Raw genomic sequence first — 18395 nt, forward strand, 5'->3', positions numbered from 1 at the left:
ACCCCTGTACCCTCTTCAGACCCGCAGAAAAACCATGCCGTCTTCTGTTTGCATTCCCCTCGTGTTTTCGTGACGTCTGCCTCTCCATCTGAGTCATGCGGCCCTTTTTCAGTCTCAGTGAAGGACGTCCCCCCGGGGCGCTCGGTCGGCCCATCTTCCCTCTTGGCTCCAGCCCTTCGACACCAGGCAGCTTGAATTAAGCTCCTGGATTTAATGGCTTGCAGTGTGGGGGCCCAGGAGTGCACGTCTCTAGTCTGCTTTATGCTCCTGCATTGCGAACTCCAGTGGTCAGATGCGTCCCTGCCTGGCTGTCCGGCCAGCAGTCCCAGAGATGTGTACACAGCACAGAAGTCAGCGTCCTTCCCCAGACTCACATCTTCCCAGCGAGGCCGTGTTATCCTTCCAGGCAGAGCTCAGCAAAATCTTGCTCCCGATGCCCGGTCAGTTGCCCGTGACGCCGGCTGTAATTCTGGAATATCTCAGGCACCACCCTTTCCTGCCTGCCCCACAACTTTCCATCCCTCCATCCGCTTGCACGGCTCTTCCCCTCGGGCAAGACCTTGCGCTGAAGACTTCACGTCCAATCTTAGCCATTTTCAGATGACCTTGGGGAACCTCGTCCATTTCTGGGTCAAGTGAGAGTTTTCCCTTCCAAAAAAGGCTGAAGAATGATAAAACAGGAAGGGAAAAAAATAATTGACAAAAATAATAAAAGTGGGACAGCCAATACGAAATAATAAAACAGAAAAGAGGAAACTATATGGGAAAACGTTTGAAAATGACTTTGTTCCCCAGCTCTGTGCTGTTTGCATCTGTGTCTGGGCTGCACGTGCAGAAGCTTCGGGGGAGATAAAGGGGTAAGAGTGAACTGTGTAGTGAGGACTTAATACCTCTGCATCGCCTGCGTTTGCACCAGATGGCTGCAAGCCGGGAGTCCTGTCTTCCCATTTCGGTGTAAAACTGCACTCTGGAGGTCTAAAGTCGGATAGCTTGTGATCTGTGTGGCTGGTTAGGTTAAGGCTGGAAACGTCCGTAACTTTTCGATTAAGTGGCAAAGACAGGCTGATGAGTAAGGCTATTCAGAAAAGACGTTTAGAGAATTAAGTAAAGGACTAAAGATAACTTCTTGAGAAAGTACAAAAGGTGATGAGCAAATCATGCAAAAGAGCCTGGAGAAATAGTCTGGAAACCGAAGACGGCCGAGGCAGTTTTGCCGTGTGTGTCAGTGTTGGTGTGATACGTCCATGGAACGTAAGCCTCTGATCAGACTGAAACCCAGTGTGTGTGGTAACTCCCAACTGATCACGTGCGGACCTGGAACCCGGGGAACTAGTTGTGACCTGCTGGTCAAAGCAGAGTCAGCAGTCTGGGGGGGTGGGCCCACAGAAGGAGAGGGGCTTCTCTGCGTTTCGGTTGAGGGGGTGATGAGAGTGTAGGGGTGAGCTCTGGGCCAAGGTCAAGTTGCCCACGTTGACCGCCACGCCACAGGAGCTCTGGGGCTTGGGCCAAGTCACAAAAATCTGGATTTTTGTTTCCACCAGCTGTAAATAAGCTCTGACATCTCTTCTGCTTGTAAACGCCTGAGCCTTAGCATTGACGTTTACATGAGGGATGCGGAAACGAAGAAGAAAACGTGTTTGGGTTTACTGTGAGCAGGCACGTTTCTTTAACCTTGTCTGTTTTCAGCCAGTCAGAGACGAGGAGGCACCGGAAGGATATGGTTGTGGTCTCAGGTCCAACGGGGACAAACTCAGCCTTCTCAGCCCATGCTTTGTGCAGATCCAAATACACACCTGTGAAGTCCACGTTTAGAGGCCAAATCTCGTTTCTGGTCGTGGCGTCTCCTGAACTACTTGTAATGTGAAAAATCAGAATGCATTGTCTTGGAATTTGCTTTTTTTTTTTTTTTTTTTTGGCTGGACTTGGCTCAAAGTAAAATTTTGCAGAAGGGGTTCCCAAGAGGGTCTCCCACACCTGGTGTTCCGGGAACGTCTAGACTTTCCCTCAGTCCCCAGGCCCAACAGTCTGACCTTCTATTTTAGCTGATAAATTTAATCTTTGTTTTCCCAGGTTGTATTTATTGGTAGAGGAATTTCAGGAGTAATCACGATGGTATGTACAAGGCCCCCCATTTCTCAGAGTCGCCCCAGAACACTGGCTTTATAGCCAGATAAGCCTGGTTTCATTGCCTGTTTCTGCCACTCGTAAGCAGTGACCGCAGACAAGTTTCTGAATCTGTGTTTTAGATTCTTCTTGTGTAAAACACACACGCGCAGACTCCCTGTAGGATTGCTGCAAAGATTAAGTGAGGTAATGCATGTGCCGTCTTAGACGGTCAGCAAGCTGAGTCTGTGAAGGACAAGACAGTAAGTGATTTCGGCTTTGCTGGCCTGGTCTGTCTCATTGGCCTTCCATCTCAGTAGCCTTCGGTAAGTGAACGAGCCTGGAAACGTAAAAACCTGGCTTCCCTCTATGGCAGCATTTAACACCTGACACCAGATGTGTGGTTTCCCTCACCAAGCAGCTCCCCGCCTCCAGCCGGGCATCTGCCACTGAGTTCAGTTCTGAGACAATATTCCTAGAGTCACAGATGAAGGGGTCAGCCCCACAGGACAGCCCCCCACCTCGGACCCTAATCCCTGGTCCATGCCTGGTCCTTCCCACAGCCAGCTGTGAGCTGAAGGTACCCACGGCCCCTCCCTGGGCTCAGGGATGTGCCAGAGGAGCTCACAGAACTCAGGAGAACAGTTTACTTACCATCCTACCTGTTTATTACAAAAGGATGCAATTCGAGAACAGCCAGATGGAAGAGACGCATGGGGCAAGGTTTGGGGGGAAGGATGCGGCCCCAACGCCCACCCCCAAGCCCACTCTGGGGGCACCACTCTCCTGGCACCTTCGTGTGTTCAGCACTCCAGGAGGTCCCTGAAATCCCTCTGGTCAGAGTTTTCTATAGAGGCCTCATTAGGTCAGCACTACTGATTACATTTTGACCATTAGTGTTCAGTGCAACTCCAGCCCCCTCCCTCCCCGGAGACTTGCTGGGACTCAGGATTCCAACCCTCTAACCCCAGCTCGGGCCACCAGGGAGCCCCCAGCCCCCAGCCCCCTCAATGGCACACAAAAAGACACGTCACTGGAGACTCCCAGGGTGCTAGGGAACTAGGAAAGGGAGCGGGTGGGCAGAGACCAAGTATATATATATATATATATATGTATATACACATATATACATATATACACACACATTTCTTATCATGGTATAACTTGGCTGTGTCCCAGTGAGGCCTTATTTGTGGGCACTGAAACTCGAGTTTCATGTGGTGCTCCTGCATCGGGAAACATTCTTTGCATTTTTCTCCAGCCTTTCATCCTGGAAAGACCATTCTTAGCACAAAGGCTGGAAGGAAGCAGGCAGTAGGCGGGCTTCGGCCCACGGGCCATGGTTTGCCCACCCGTGCGTGTCCAGTGTCCTTCCAGGGGTGGTGTGGCTTCGTCTGAGCCTCCCCGTTGGCCCCGTGCCCAGCTCCTCCCTGCCCGGGCCTTCATCGGCACATTTCTCCGCTCTCCTGGGCTTCCTCTGCCTTTCTGTGTGGCCAGGCCAACGTGTCTTGATTCATTGGTTCTTGAGCAGGTTGGATGGGGTTCCGTCTCCAGCAGTGGTGACAAGCCTTCATGATTCTTAGTTGGGGGTCATTTTTTTTCCCTCAAGGATCTTGGGAAAAGCTCCAAGGGCTGGATTAGGAGACTCTGGGATCACTTCACTCTTGCGTCTTCTCCCAGAATCTTCCTTCCAAATATGACAGGTTAGAGCCCAGATCATTTGGCTTTCCTCCACCAGTCTCCTCAGTGTTCAGCGTGTGACTTCAGGTGCTGCACGGATGTGACAGTCAGTCCCAGGACCTACCTTAATTACTCTTGTTAGAAACCCGATTCTACTCAGACTCTGGGTGCTTCACCTGGATTGCACAAATATCCTGAAATTAACATTCCAGTAAGTGTCTCATCTCTCCCTCCTCATCACCTAAACCCTTCTACAAAGATCAATAAACTTTGAGAAAGTGAGTCCATGGAAGGGTTAACACTGACTCGACCTTGAGGAGAACAGGTAATTACAAAAGCAGTGACTAGAGATAAGAGTCTTTGTATAACACATACTAATCATTTGTCAACCTCTCATTTTAGGAAAAGAAAATCAGATAGCAAAGAATTTCTCTTTCAGCTTGGTGGTTAAAAGTTTATTTGGTTCCAAAAATTTTCCACATTGGGGATAATGTGGATTTATAGAAAACAGTACGCATTCAGGTGACATAAGACTTCCTTGATATAACACGTTTGGTTTAATGAGTGGAAAAAGAGATTTAGAATCTAGAATAGTTCTTCAATTTTTTATTCTAATATTTTATTAAAGAAATTTGGCATGTAGCTTATTAGCTAATCGAATTACATAAGATGAAACCAAAATAGAATGTCAGTGCTCTGGGCTGTGCTGTAAACACTATTATTCCATAATTCAATAAAAGGAACCCTAACTATTGACAGGCATTCCTTTCTGGGTGTGTTGTCATGCTCTTCAGGTGGAGAACATTTTCTGTACCAAGCACCTGCCGTGTATCAGCTCCCTTGGCTTTGAAAAGTGATGGAAAGAGAGTGTCACAGGTTTCAGACGTTCCCAGATCTTCCTGGGAAGGCAGAATAATCTTGTCAGTCATTTATTTAGTGACTTCTGTGAGCGTGATGGCCTTTGCGTATTATTTTCTCTGATCCCTCATGTATCCCCATTTCACCACCGTTTTCCCCTTTCGTGGGTGAGGAAACAGAAGCTCAATGAAGTGTAGGAGCCTGGTCGACGTCCCTGAACTGCTGAGGAGGGACTGTAATGGCTGACATTTACTCACCGCAGACGGGCGACAGCTACTTTCCTAAGTGCTTTACGTTTATCGACTTTTCCCATCACAACACGTACGTGAAATAGTTGCTGTTGGCATCCCTGTTTCCAGGTGCGGAAAGTTCAGGTGAAGTCAGGCTGAGACGTCACAGAGCTGGGACACGGTAGGGGCGAGAGGCAGACACAGACCTGCGGTCCTGGGGCCTGACAGAGCTCTTCCCTGCTGGTCCAACTCCACGACTTCAGAGCGCAGCTGCGTTTGCGTGAGCTGGTCCCCGCAGACCACGAGGGCTCTGTCGTACTGTGCCAACCGTCACGTGTCTGCCAGATGCATCCTTGCAGAAGAGGGAAGGAAGTGGGGACGCGTGGCTGCGGGCACATCAAGTCAGGGATGTGCTTCCGGGACTTTGTGGCTGGCTAAAATGAAAAAGAAGAGAAAATGAAAAGGTTACGGTGTCATTATGCCACTTACCTGAAATCTACCAGCCCAGTTGTTTCCCCATCATGGATTTGCTTCCATTTTGCAAGTCTCATCAGGGTATACTAACTAAGTCGTAATAAAATCCATAAAGTCTAAGATAATGTGACCTTCTTGGGTGTTTTTCCAGATAGTTAGTAGGTTTTTCACCTTACTTGTAAATTTAAGTCAAACATCGTGATACAGGCATTTCTGATACAGCACGATATACGTGTCCCTTAAAAGCCACGTGTGCTCTGCTACTCAACTCTGTGCTAGAAATAAAAGGACTTATGGGAAGAAAGTGTGTTGGGGTGAAACCAGTCAACACAAGCAGAAACAAAAGTTGTAACAATCCTAAAAAATACACACGCTTAGTTAAAAAGACAGGCTGTAGTGTAGGGAATATGGCACTACAGTAATTATGGGACTGATGTAGGGGGGAAAAGGTGGCTTGATTGGAAGAGACTCGAGGACAGCGCTGGACCTGCTGAGTTGTGGAGACACAATAGACAAAGGAAAGTGTGTGATAAGTCCTCCCAGGGCACGGTGTACGTGCAGACTGAGGGAGAGCGTGGGGCGGGGACCTAGCATGACTGCTACTTTATCCCAAAATATCCCCCTATTTGTAATTGAGGACGAGCCACATCCCATTACAGAAATACCCAGTATTCACCGGAAAACAGGAAAAACGGAATGGCTTTTTATAGGGTAACAGAGCTAATTTCTCCCTTCATAGTAATTATTACATTTTCAGTACATATATTGGTAAATGGCTAGGTCTCTGGAAGGAACTATTTGAGCTGTATACTGTGATGGGAATGGTAGGAAAAGCCCAGGAAGTTATTTCATACATTTCAGGAGCAAAATTTTGAGACATTCATCTGGTTTCCTCATGATCTCCATGACCTGCTCTAAGTGGTCATGATACGTAATTTGAAGAGATAGTAACTGCATGTATTCAAATTTCACTGATAATCCTACTGGAGAGTTTTAAAAACATAGATGGTTAGGATTTATAGTCTCAAAGGTTTTGCTCCTTATTGAGTTACAAGACATTCTGCAAACATTTTGCTGTACAATTTGACAATCAAACAAATGATAATCCTTAAGAGTTAAAATCTCCCTACCATGGAGTGTACTAAACTTTGCTATTATGACAAAGTTGTCCCTGAATTGCCCCCTAAATCCCACAAGAAAGGCGTGGATCACACTGCCTCATTTTCAATAATGACTTAGTGTCATGTGTTAGACGTAATTTAATTCGTGTCTGATCCTGTGGCTTCAGTAAGGCAGTTGTTTTCAGGGGGATGGGGGTTCCTGGCATTTTGGTCCGTAGATCTGAGGTTTCCACTGCTTTAGAGGTGACCTCCTTGTTTTGGGAGGATTATCAGTCTAGGCTCTTAATAACAAAAAGTAGGCACCCCCCCCACTGTTCTTGAAGGGAGCTAGAGACACTGACACTCATGTACAAGTGCAGTCTGTTGCGAATTGGTGATGTACATTTTTTTTAAATGGCAGTATAATCAGTTACAACATGTCACTTTCTGGTGTACAGCAGTGTCCCAGTCACGCATATACATACATATATTTGTTTTCATATTCTTTTTCATTAAAGGCCATTACAAGATATTGAATATAGTTTCCTGTGCTATACAGAAGAAATTTGTTTTTTATATATTGATGTAAATTGCAATTCCCGTGTCTGGGCTTTGGGAAGAGGAGAAACGCCTTCCCCGAGGAGATTTCAGTAGGAGAGGTGGAGCGTCCCCTCCTACAAGGTGTCGGGTCACACTGAGAGCCTGCATCTGGGCTGAGTGACCACGACTAGCCCCAGGCCTGGGGGGTGCACCGCGGACCATTTTAGTTGCCCTCCATGGCCCCAGACTTGTGCCTTGGCTGTGGTGTTGAGACAGAGAGTCCTCAGGTCCCCTCTGGTCCCCTCAGGAGCCAAAGCCTGTGGCTTCTCCCTGGGAAGAGAGCCAGAAATGACCCACTCTGTCGTCCCCTGGGTCACTGTTATCACCCATCCAAGGCCAGCCCCCTGTCCAGCTCCAACCACCTCTCATTCTGCGTCCCAGTCTGCTCTACTCAGACCCACTTCTTCATCACTCAGTTGGTGGCCCATGGCCTAGAGCTTGGGCATGTTGAGCCTGGTCTGCAGGGCCCTCCTGCCAGGGACGCCCTGGCCTCTGCCTGTGCCGCCCCTCACCACTGTCCACACGCCCCAGCCAGGCCGGGGGGATTCCACCCCCTGGACCACGACTGGTCTGTCCCCACCTCCGAGCACGTCAGCCTCTCTGGGACTGTCTTCTGAGGCTCCCGGCCACCATGCAGCTGGATGTCTCTTCCTCCTGGGACTGATTTCAGCCCCTACTTGCCCTCCTAGAGCTACGCGCCACTGCTGTTGCACGTGTCACACCACGAACTGTGCGTCGGAAATAGCTTTCCTGCTGGACCATCCTCTCCACGAGGGATGTGATGCCCGTTGCACGCTGCTCTGCCCTTGACGTCTGGCAGGATGGCCCACACGTTGCAGACCATCCTAGATACCTACTGAACAGAGTGAAACGTGAACAAGCAAAGGAATGAATGGCATCAAGTGTGTTCAGTGCCGAAGGATTCTTGAGCTTTAACTTCCAGGAGCTCATCCTGGAATTTACCAAGGAGGTTGGGGGTGACACCAGGGAAGCAAAAACCAGAGCCTTGGAGACGCAGGAATAAATTTTGTCCAAGGACTTGAACACAGCACAGAAGGGGAAGCAGGGAGGAGTGATGCCTGGAGGCACTGGAACTGCGTCCTTTCCCTCCACTTAGTGCTGGAGAGACTTGGACCTTCGCACCAGCTCCTCCACTGCTTCATCCCGCTTTCCTGATGTATTGAAGGGGCAAGTTCTATAAGTACCCTTTACTGCCAAGTGAAAAGAACACAATTTATAAGCCTGACTTAGGGACTTGTACTGAACATTTGTGCAGCTTTTGAGGAATGAAAGTGTTCAGCTTGCAGTCTACCGGGGACGTCAAGCTGTCCTCTTGACATCTGTTTATGAAAATGGTCGGTAGGTGTGTGCTGGAGTGTGGACACTCTGCCTTTCCTGAGGCTGTCTGTTTTGAAGTTCCCTCTTCTGTCAGCTCCTCTCAAAAAATCTGCACTTTGGAATTGAATCTTAAAGCACTCATACTTCTTTAGTCACAGATTTCGGTCTGGCTGGGTGCTGGGTCTGGGGTAAGGACCTCTGTTGTGAAACAGAGACAGAGGACCTAGTGGGTGCTTCCCTCAGGTTTGTTTTTTTTTTAAACATATGAAAAACAAGGCTTTTGTGCTTAATTCCCTCCTGGAGTTTAATGATGGAGCCACATTTCCTGAGCAGTAGGGTATCCTGGTTGTTAATTTGAGGCCAGTAGATGGGCCCTTATTCTCAGTGCAGCAGAGTTAATCACTTACCAGTGAAAGGAGAGAGCAGTCAGAACATTTGGAGGTTGTTTAATCATCAACTGTGGATGACAAGCACCTCTCCGAGTTTCTGAGAATATACATCCCACTGCCTGCCAAGGCCTGGTCGCGAAATGTATCACTTTAATTAATTTGTTTTTTCCTTGCCATGTTTTTTACTGCCATCTCTACACCCGACTCTGGACTGAATTTGGGAGCGATCAAACCATTCCTGAAGTCACTGCTAAGGCTGCACGTACAGATCATCCCTCGTGCAGCCCAAGGGCGCGTTCTGTCTTCCCGGCAGGACCACGCCAGGCAAACACGGACTTCCAAGGTGCCCGATCTGCACGCATCTGTTCTCGGTGCAAGTTCTTCAGCGGAACAGACGGCGACTGCTAATGAGTTTGTTTACACATGTGTGATTTAATGAGACTAAACACTTAACTGATCGTGAAGTCAGCCTTGTTTCCTGCTGCTGTTTTTGCTTTAATTAAAAACAATGTTGGGCACATTTTCTGGGAATTACAGCACTGTGACAGAGGAGATTTCCAGGAAGGGTTGGCTGTTCAGTTGTGGGACTGAAGAGGAAGATGAGAATACAGTGTTGGGTTTGGGGGCCAAGGGCTGAAATCTGGTTTAATTGACAAGAGTAGGTGTAATGAAGGAATTTTTCATGAAGTATGTCATGTCAGACTCTTTAGTACAATGCTAAAATTAGAATATGTCCCAGACTAACTTATTTTAGGAAGTTCTAGACCTGAATGGGCTCCACCATAAAATCTTTTTTTTTTATTGAAGTATAGTCAGTTTCCAATGTTGTGTTAATTTCTCATGCACAGCATAGTGATTCAGTTATACATATGTATATTTTCATATTTTTTCATTATAGGATATTACAAGATATTGAATATAGTTCCCTGTCCTATATCAATTTTATATGTAATCTGTTGTATGGCCTTCCTTTTTTTTGAGTGAACTCTTTCCTAGCTATTGGCTTATATTTTGATATAACTGAAATCATGACATTCAATTAAGACAGTTCTTCCTAAAAATTCATATAAAATAATGGTGATGTAATTTTTATAAATAAATATTTATGTAAGGTTATCTGATACACTCTCCCCCTTTATTACTTTGAAATTCTGCAAAACCGATCCCACACAGGCTCACTTTGAGGTGGAGGAGATGAGGCAGGAACTCTAACCCCTGACCCACAGGCCAAATCCAGTCTGGTTTTTCAAGTTTTCTCCAGACCCATCTTGCATCCCTCTGCGGGTGTGGGCTGGGGAGTGGCGGAGCTGAGTCTCCGACTGCAGAGTGGGAGTGACCCACTCCGGCCCTGCACGCGGAGGTTTCTCACCACTGATCATCTCCCTGCTGGGTCCGCGATCTCACTGTACCTTCCCGAAGATTCCTAAATTCCACCTGACCACAGGTGTGGGTGTGGCTTTGAGTAGCTCAGGGTCTGGCTGCTGCTTCTGGCCTGTCCTCATCCCTTCCCCAACCCTGGGCACCCTGAGCACCCGGAGGGCTGGCAAATGCGACTTCACCTGCCTTGTTTGTCCCAGTTTGGGAAATGAGTAGTCCCTTGTTCTCGACGTACTAGATAAGTTGTGACAAATTACAAGCTGTTGCTTATACATATTAGGAATACATGGAGAGCATTGAGGTGCATAGAAAAGAAAATAATACATAAATTTTATTATTAAATACACTAATTTTTTTTGTAAGTTAATTATTTTCTTTTTTTTGCCTTTTTTTTTTTAACTGAAGCATAGTCAGTTACAGTGTGTCAATTTCTGGTGTACAGCCCAATGTCCCAGGCATGCATGTACGTGCATATACATGCCTATACATTTTCATATTCTTTTTCATTAAAGGTAACTACAGGATATTGAATATGGTTCCCTGTGCTATACAGAAGAAATCTGTTACTTACCCGTTTTTATATACAGTGGCTAACATTTGCAATTCTCAAACTCTCAAATTCATCCCTTCCCCCTCCTTCTGCCAGTAACCATAAGATTGTTTACTATGTCAGTGTGTCTGTTCTTTATTTGTAGATGAGTTCATAGTGTCCTCTTTTTTCTTTCTTTCTTTCTTTTTTTAGATTCCACATATAAATGATATGTGAAATGTTAGACTTTAGCCTGGACGATTGAAGTTCCACCAGCTAAGGAGGTTTTTATGTTCTTGTTCACTTTCTAAGGTAAACTTATAAACCACATCTTTAAGATAAACTAATCCAACTGGATAAACCTGATTATTTAGAAACTCATCTCATTAGGTAATCAGTTTGGGTTCACAGAAAATGCACTCGCTGTGGGGTCAGCTGGACCTGCGTTTCAGCCCGAGCTCTGTCACTTTCTAGCATTTCAGATGGAAGAAAATGTCCTCAACTTGGAGCCTCTGGCCCACTGGGGATAATAATGCCTGTTTCACATGTTCGCCGCGAGGCCCAACTGTAAACACAGAGTTCCCGGCACTGTTCCAGGCACGACACGGCCTCTTTTTCATGCTTTCGTGCCTTTTGACTTTCCAAGCATGGAAAGTTGGTGGACCCAGGTAGTCAAGATCGTTGGTACTGCTGATCAGAATTTACAAGCAGACAGTTCCGCTGAAAAGTAGCTAGTGAGAAATGGGTGGTGAATCGTGTGGAGATTCATGGTCACAGCATCAACACAAATAAAAGCAGGAGGGAACACAGGCCAGGATGGCCCAGCGTGTGATGTTCGTGGACCCCCAGGGAGAGAGGCCTTCTGGGTTTACTCCAGTGTCTTCCAGAGTCAGATCCACACACCCCTGCAAATCCAATGGCATGTTCTCAAGGAATCAGGAGTTCTTTGAAAAAAATACTACTTGCTTTTCATTTTGATGCCATTTTAAAATTACTGCACTATTGATAGAAAAAAAATCTTTTGCAGTAATCATTTCAATTAATTTTTTCACGTGAAAGTCAGTGTTTCAGATCTAACAACATACACTTGGGCATCATAATGTATTTTTTTTCTTCAGGTGTGTTTAGGAGACGTTAGTTATGCTGTTGTGACTTTTCAGAAGAGATCATAGTGGGAGTGTAGTAGTTCCCACACTTGTATGACCTAGACTGAGACTTGACTTCTGTTCTAAAACCAACCATTGTCTTCCACTCTTGGGGAATCAAACTAGGCCAAATGGACTGGGGGAAAAAAGGGGAAATCAGTAGTTTGTTCTAAAGGCATTTTGGAGAAAATTATATTCCACTGGAAAATATTAAAATACTAATAGCTGGTCTAGCAACTTGCGAGACATAGATGACAATTTTGGGAGTTTCTCAAATGTGTGTGCAGATGTTGGTAAATACCACTCTTTTGTAATTAATTCATGTACAGCCTCATCCTGTGCAGTTTAACAGTGAATGTGCAGGGTCCCAGCCAGGGATCCTTTGTGGTTCCTGGGTACGCAGGTATTTTACCAGAATGCTCACCAGTGTTCCACCCATTTTAGGCTCGACATCTCCACCAGAATTTTTGTTTTGCTTGGAAATGACCGATGACAGTAGGGTCTTTGCTTTCTCATGCCTGGCTTTTTCTGTATTCGCAGGAACAGGAGGTGCCTCCTCTGTCTGTTCTGAGCTGCTCCTGCCCGTAGACGCGCGGGTCACGAGGGTCCCTGGTCTGTCGTGGCTTCTGTGTGTCTGTCCCACCTGCGAGCAGCTCCCCGGGGGGCCACCCAGGTGCGGCCGCCAGCACCATGTTCTGCACGAAGCTGAAGGACCTGCAGATCACGGGGGACTGCCCCTTCTCTCTGCTGGCGCCGGGACCCGCGGCCAAGGAGCCAGCGGAGGCGGCGGCGGCCGGATGCTCGGAGGCCGGGACCGCAGCCCCGCGCGCGCGCAGGGACGTCCCCGAGGGGCGCGCGCGCGGGGGGCTTCCCCGCAGGAAGACCAGCCGCAGTCGCGTCTATCTTCAGACTTTGGCCGAGAGCATTTGCAAACTGATTTTCCCGGAGGTGAGCGCTTGCCCTTTCGAGATGGCACTGATATTTTGAAGATGCTAAAAGAATGTTTTTCTAAGGAAAATGCGAACACTTGCTTTCTCATTTTCAGGGCTGTGGTGGATGTAGAGTATTTTCCAGAAACATACAAAAACATTCCTCTACAGGCATCGTATTCTTGAATTGTGTTTCATCTTAAAATGTTTAAGATCTTGCACTCTGTCCTGCACTCGGGTGAGCTTGATGACTTGCTTAGTCTGTTGGCCTCAGCATCCTTATCTGTAAAATGGGAATGGTGACACCACCCACTCCATAGAGTCTCAACGTGCATGAAGTAAAATAATCCATAGCTCCGGCCATCCATAAGGACCCATCCATTGTTAGCTGGTTTTTAGAGCTAAATTCCTCAAAGAATAACTGATTTTCTGCTGGGCTGTCCTGGTCTGTGTCCAAAGAGCATCACACATTCCCTGCCAATTTGCTGAGGTGTCCTGCTGGCTCTGAGTTTGAAGTCTCTGCTCACGCCAGGCTCGACCTCACCCCTAAGTCGGGGTCTAGGACCCGCACCTGCCAGTACCTACCAGCCGGCAGCTGGGACATGCCTTGTTATAGTGAGCAGCCTAGAGCCGAGCTGGGATCTGGAGCCCCGCCCTTAAGAGACCTCTGGAAAGACAGCTACTGTGTCATCTCACTTACATGTGGCATCTTAAACAACACCACCAAGTCCCAAAGAGAAAGAGATCAGACTGGTGGTTCCCAGAGGCAGAGGGTTGGGGAGGGGAATTAGAGGAAGGTGGCCAAGGTGGTCAGAAGAGACCCACCTTCAGTTCGGAGATGGCTTGGGTACCAGGGACGCAAGGACAGCGAGATGGCTGTAGCCAGCACCGCTGAATGATGTATGGGAAAAGTCTCCATGAAGAAAGCCTATGAGTTCTCATCGCAGCGAGAAATGTCTTCTCTTTGCTTTTTATTGTACCTACATAAGAAGATGGGTGTTGGCCGAACCCAACCTATTGTGGTCATCATTTCACATTCTGTGTAAATCAAGCCATCATGCTGCAGTGATGGATGTCAATTATTTCTCAATAAAACTGCAGGGAAGGGAGCTCTGGGGACAAGGCATGTACCTAATTAAGCCAAGTATCTTTGGAATAGAAGACATGCGAGGAGCTCCTCTCCCTCGTGGGGTGGAAGAAAAGAGAGGCTGAGAGTCTTCACGGTGTGTCTTCCTCAGTCTGTCAGAGTTCGCAGGCTTACATAAATTCACTAAGCTGGGAGATCGGGCACTGATGTCATCAGACTCCAGCCGTCAGGATCCACTGATGGCTTGTCAGTGACTCAGCACCGACCCTGTGCATTGTGCGAAGCACTGCGGAACCAGACTGCTGACTTCTAGGGCTGAGGGAGCTTCAGAGGCCATCTTGATTCACTCCCAAGAAGGACTAGAGAGGTTAAATGACTTGACCAAAGTCACACAACTTTCGAAGGGGAGAGCAGTTACTGCTCTCAACAATATGGGCTCCAGTGAGAAAGAAGAGACCTGAAGCTCGGAGGATGAATGGGTTAGAGTTAGCTGGAAGTCGAGGGAACTTATTTCAGATGTAATGCTAGCACAGTAGCCCTTTGGGTAGTGGCCTTTGAAATGGAAATACTGACTTACTCTCCCCAAGTGAGGCCCTTCTCAGGCAGCTGGTGGGCATCACAGCCTGGGAAGCAGGTGGCGCTCTCAGGTTCAAGGACAGAGCGAGACACACAGAGGAACAGAGGGTGGGGGAGGGGAAGCTGGCGAGCATCCCTGCTTCCTTGACTCCAGCCTGTTACTGTCCCGTTGGCGTCATTATTTTGTCTGATAAATTTTGAGTCCCTATGATAGAAGTCATGTACATGTTGGAATTTCTTCAACAAAATTTTGAATTCCAACTAAAAATGACGTTTGCCTTTTTTCTTTTTCTGTATTTAGAATAACCTGTCGTTTGCTTGCAAACTCCCAGGAATAAGGATCAGGATTTGACTACAGGGTTATGCAGTGGAGAAGGCAAGGCTGTCGGGTCTGGGAGGCAGGGGTGACGGAGGGTACAGTGGGAGTCAATGACTAGGTCTCCTTTCCCACAGCTGAGGCCATTGGCCTTCGAGCAGTGACTGTCCAGTGTTGGTATAACTGGACTGTATAGTAACCAGCCTAGGTTACATCATTAACTGTCCAAACATCGGAATGTCTTTGATTAAAGAAGGTGTTTTTCTTTAAACTGCTTCTATTTGAGTGGACAGAGGTAGCACTTCTCCTACTGTTCACTTTCGGTTCTATCAGTAACTCAAAGGAGGAGACTCCAGCCAGCATTTGACAACATCATAGTTCTTGTTTTAGAGAATCAGATTTAATTCCCCAATTATATTTTATTGGGGGGGGGCAAGAATTATAGTTCATTATGCAGAGCAAATTTAGAGTGGGAGCTGGCATTCCAGAGCCATGGAATAGTAGGACTTAGAAAAGGCTTATGGCTTATCTAATGCAAACTTTTCATGCGTCTGGAAAGATTGAAGCACATAAAGTCAGGCCACTTGCTTTAAGTAAGAGATAACGGGGGGAGGTGAAAAGGTCTCTGCCTCTTCACTCGTAACACATTGCTCTTTCTGATGTAACATCGTTAGGTCATTTTTCATGGCTGTGTATCCCAGTACTCCTGGAAGCCCCTCGGACATAGTGTCTTTAAGAAACTTGCAGTACAGTGTCAACCACCCTTGTAGCAAATCAGATCCCACTTATTGAATCGAATCAGCTGAGTCAGATCTGCTTGTGTAAACAATACTCTCCCAAACCAAAGACCTCGTGAGACTAAGGAGGGTCCGAGGGACTCCTGAAGTCTCTAAATGTGCTCCAGAATACTGCGTTGCAAGAAGGAGGAAAAGAAGCAGTGCCACAATTTACCCTTATGAGTTGAAATATCCTTGGTCTAGAAAAACATTAAAAACTGTAGAAAAGTGGAAAATCAACTGAAATAGCACAGCTTATCCAAAAACCCTACCAATGAAATTCCATCCAGAGTGTTGGCAGCAAAAGTGCATCGAACAGCAGTTGTACCTAAGTACTGCTGTGTGCTGTGTTTGTGAGAAAATGCTCGTTTTAACAACAGAATACGTATCTATCTTTATCAAGTCAAAAGAGAGCTGTTAAGTAAAGAGAAACAAACTTCAGAGCAGCACTATATTTACTTTTGGGGATGGGCAATCCCCTCTGTCCATCAGAAATCCCATGATCCACAGCACCTCAGGGTCCAAGGCTTGGGGGTATGAGTGAGCCTGTTCCTCCAAAACTCAAAACGGATGCTTCCTGGGTAAAAGGGAGATTGAGGGCCAGGAACTGAGAATCTTCAGAAGACTGTGGTGCAGTATTGATGTGCATTGAATTGCAGGGACTTAATTTAGAAGGAGATACTGGACTTGGTCCTCAAATACCGTAGTAAACTGAAAGTCACTCTATATAGCTGTCGGGATGTGGAGTACCTGACCTTCCACAGCGGTTGGCTCTGAATCTCAGGTCTCACTTCAAGCTCAGTCCTGCTTAATGGCTTCGCTGTGAACGGTGTCATCTCGGGCTCCAGGCTCAGGAGGACTGTGGGCGCCATGGTGGGACATCCTGCGCCCCAGCAGCCTTTAGCAGTAAATGTTTTGCTTGGGAAGCTTGTGGGTTTTGCCTTGTCTTGTTTTGAATTTGTAACAATTTTCCAGGGGAGCAGTGGTATATGATGAAAGCAGGTGCAAAATCCTGTTAACCTGTATTATCACTAAAGTATGCTGTTAAAACGTGGCCAGGAAAAAAAGTTCTTTAGAAAAAAAATAGTTTCGATTCAATGTGGAAAGTCAGGAAGACCTCTGCTCCGCGGGCCCCAGCACGGGGAGGGACCGTTTCTCCTCCGTTACCGTGGCAGCGCATGTGTTAGTGGGGGCAGACTAGAAAGAGAAGCTCCGGGTGGCAGTGGGAAGGAAGTGAAGGACCAAGGAGGATACTGATTGAAAAGGGTATGAACATGCACTTGACGGTTTAACCAGAAGGTTGAGAGGAGAGAGAACGGTGATGTCCCCTGACCGGGGCGAGGAAGGAAAAACGTCTTCAGAGGCAGGATTGGATGGGTTGTCTTTCCTCATCGCCCGTCAGAAGTTCCTAGTCACAGCAGTGATTCGTATATAAACAAATATAATTCAAATCGTTTTAAATTGGAAACAATCTGAAGGGATTCATGAGCAAGCTGAAAGGGCAGCAGCTCTGTCCTGGGCTGTGTTGCTTCACAGATGCGAAGGTTATAGACGAAGCCTTCAAGACTTGAATTAACTGATGGGGGCACATGGTGTTCGTTCATTCATTCGTTTGTTCACTCCATCATTACGTAGTGAGCATCCCTCTGGCCAGGTACTGTCTCGGTGCCGGGCATGGCTTGGTGAGCGAAGCAGGTCCTCCCTGCCCTGTCGGAGCCTCTGTTCTAGAGGAGAGGACAGGTAGTAAGAAAAAAAGTCGGGTAGCAAGTGCCTGCAAGATGATTGAGAGCATGCGCAGAGGCAGTGCCCTCGTTTCACTCGTGACTCTCTTCCCCAAGAACAGCCAGAAAGGTGGAGCGTGGTTTTACGGGTTTTAATCCACACTAACATGCTGGCGTTAGGAATCCCAGAGTAGCTTGAGAAATGGAAGCTGCTTGAGGACCCCGGCTGATCTGCCTATTTACAGTCTCCAATTTAATGTTCCCTTCCTCTTTCCCTGATATCAAAGACGGCCAAGAAACAGGCCCACGTTTCCCTTCCCAAACACGGTCGTCGCCTGCCAGGCATCACAGAGATCGCCGGGCCCTTGCTCCGAATCTGCCCAGGGCTCCGTCTCCTTCCAGCCCCCGCTCTCCTCCCGAGGCAGGTGTGCCCCCTCTTCTCACCTGAACAGTCAGAAAAACTGCTCTAAATGGTGAACTGAAGTTTTCTTTTATTTCTTCCCATCTCTTGCATTTTCTTTCAATGAACTTCACGTTTCTTTTCTCAGCTCTGTGTGCACTTTAAAAACCAAAAGTTCTTTTCATAACTCATTTCCTTGAAACAGAAGCTTGGTGTGTTTTGCTTAACTCTGCTGTCCCACTTGACCAGTGGAAACTCCGGGAGAGATATAAATAGTTCCTAAGGAAAAAGGAATTTCACAACTTGGGACGTAGCCAGAGAATCGTTCACTGTCCTCTGGGTAAACCACAGAGAGACTCCATGGCTATGTACACACATATGATTTTTTTGGGGGGAGGAGGGAGGGATGCAGAAAACTTGGCAGCACTGGTAACCAGGGTTTTACTTTGCACTTAGCAACTAGTTAGGGAGAAGGAGCTGTTACAAGAGATGAAGAGATAGTCGACCAGTATCTAAAACTCCGGAGGCTTATGTACAAATACTTTGCCATAGAAGAAAAACTGTGACACACTCAGAAATCAATAAAAGAAGAAACCTGTAAGTATTTGGTGAAGATTATTACTTCAAAGAGAGGAAATGAGTACAAGTTACAGGAAATCCAAGATTTGTTCCAAATCAATGATCAGCTGACCTTGATGACAGGGTGGGTTTAAGGGCTCAGAGAGGAAAGACAGGAGGTCTGGAGTTTTCTGGAGCAGAAGTAAGTG

General features: G+C 47.0%; 1 protein-coding gene across 8 annotated transcripts in view; it reads left to right on the forward strand.

The window, feature by feature from the left end:
- GUCY1A1 (guanylate cyclase 1 soluble subunit alpha 1) overlaps nucleotides 1-18395 on the forward strand; it is a 53471-nt gene that overhangs the window by 12182 nt on the left and 22894 nt on the right. For 3 of the 8 annotated variants that reach the window (XM_072974678.1, XM_072974698.1, XM_006213578.4), the window contains exons 2-3: nucleotides 10892-10990; nucleotides 12364-12771. In XM_072974678.1, coding sequence (XP_072830779.1) covers nucleotides 12514-12771 — 258 coding nt within the window. In that variant the 5' untranslated portion in view covers nucleotides 10892-10990; nucleotides 12364-12513. Of the gene's footprint in view, nucleotides 1-7757; nucleotides 9116-10891; nucleotides 10991-12363; nucleotides 12772-18066; nucleotides 18226-18395 lie in introns of those variants that run through there. The other 5 variants (XM_072974682.1, XM_072974706.1, XM_031670395.2 and 2 more) reach the window with 3 other exon arrangements.

Source organism: Vicugna pacos, chromosome 2, assembly GCF_048564905.1.
Source record: "Vicugna pacos chromosome 2, VicPac4, whole genome shotgun sequence".
NCBI lineage: Eukaryota > Metazoa > Chordata > Mammalia > Artiodactyla > Camelidae > Vicugna > Vicugna pacos.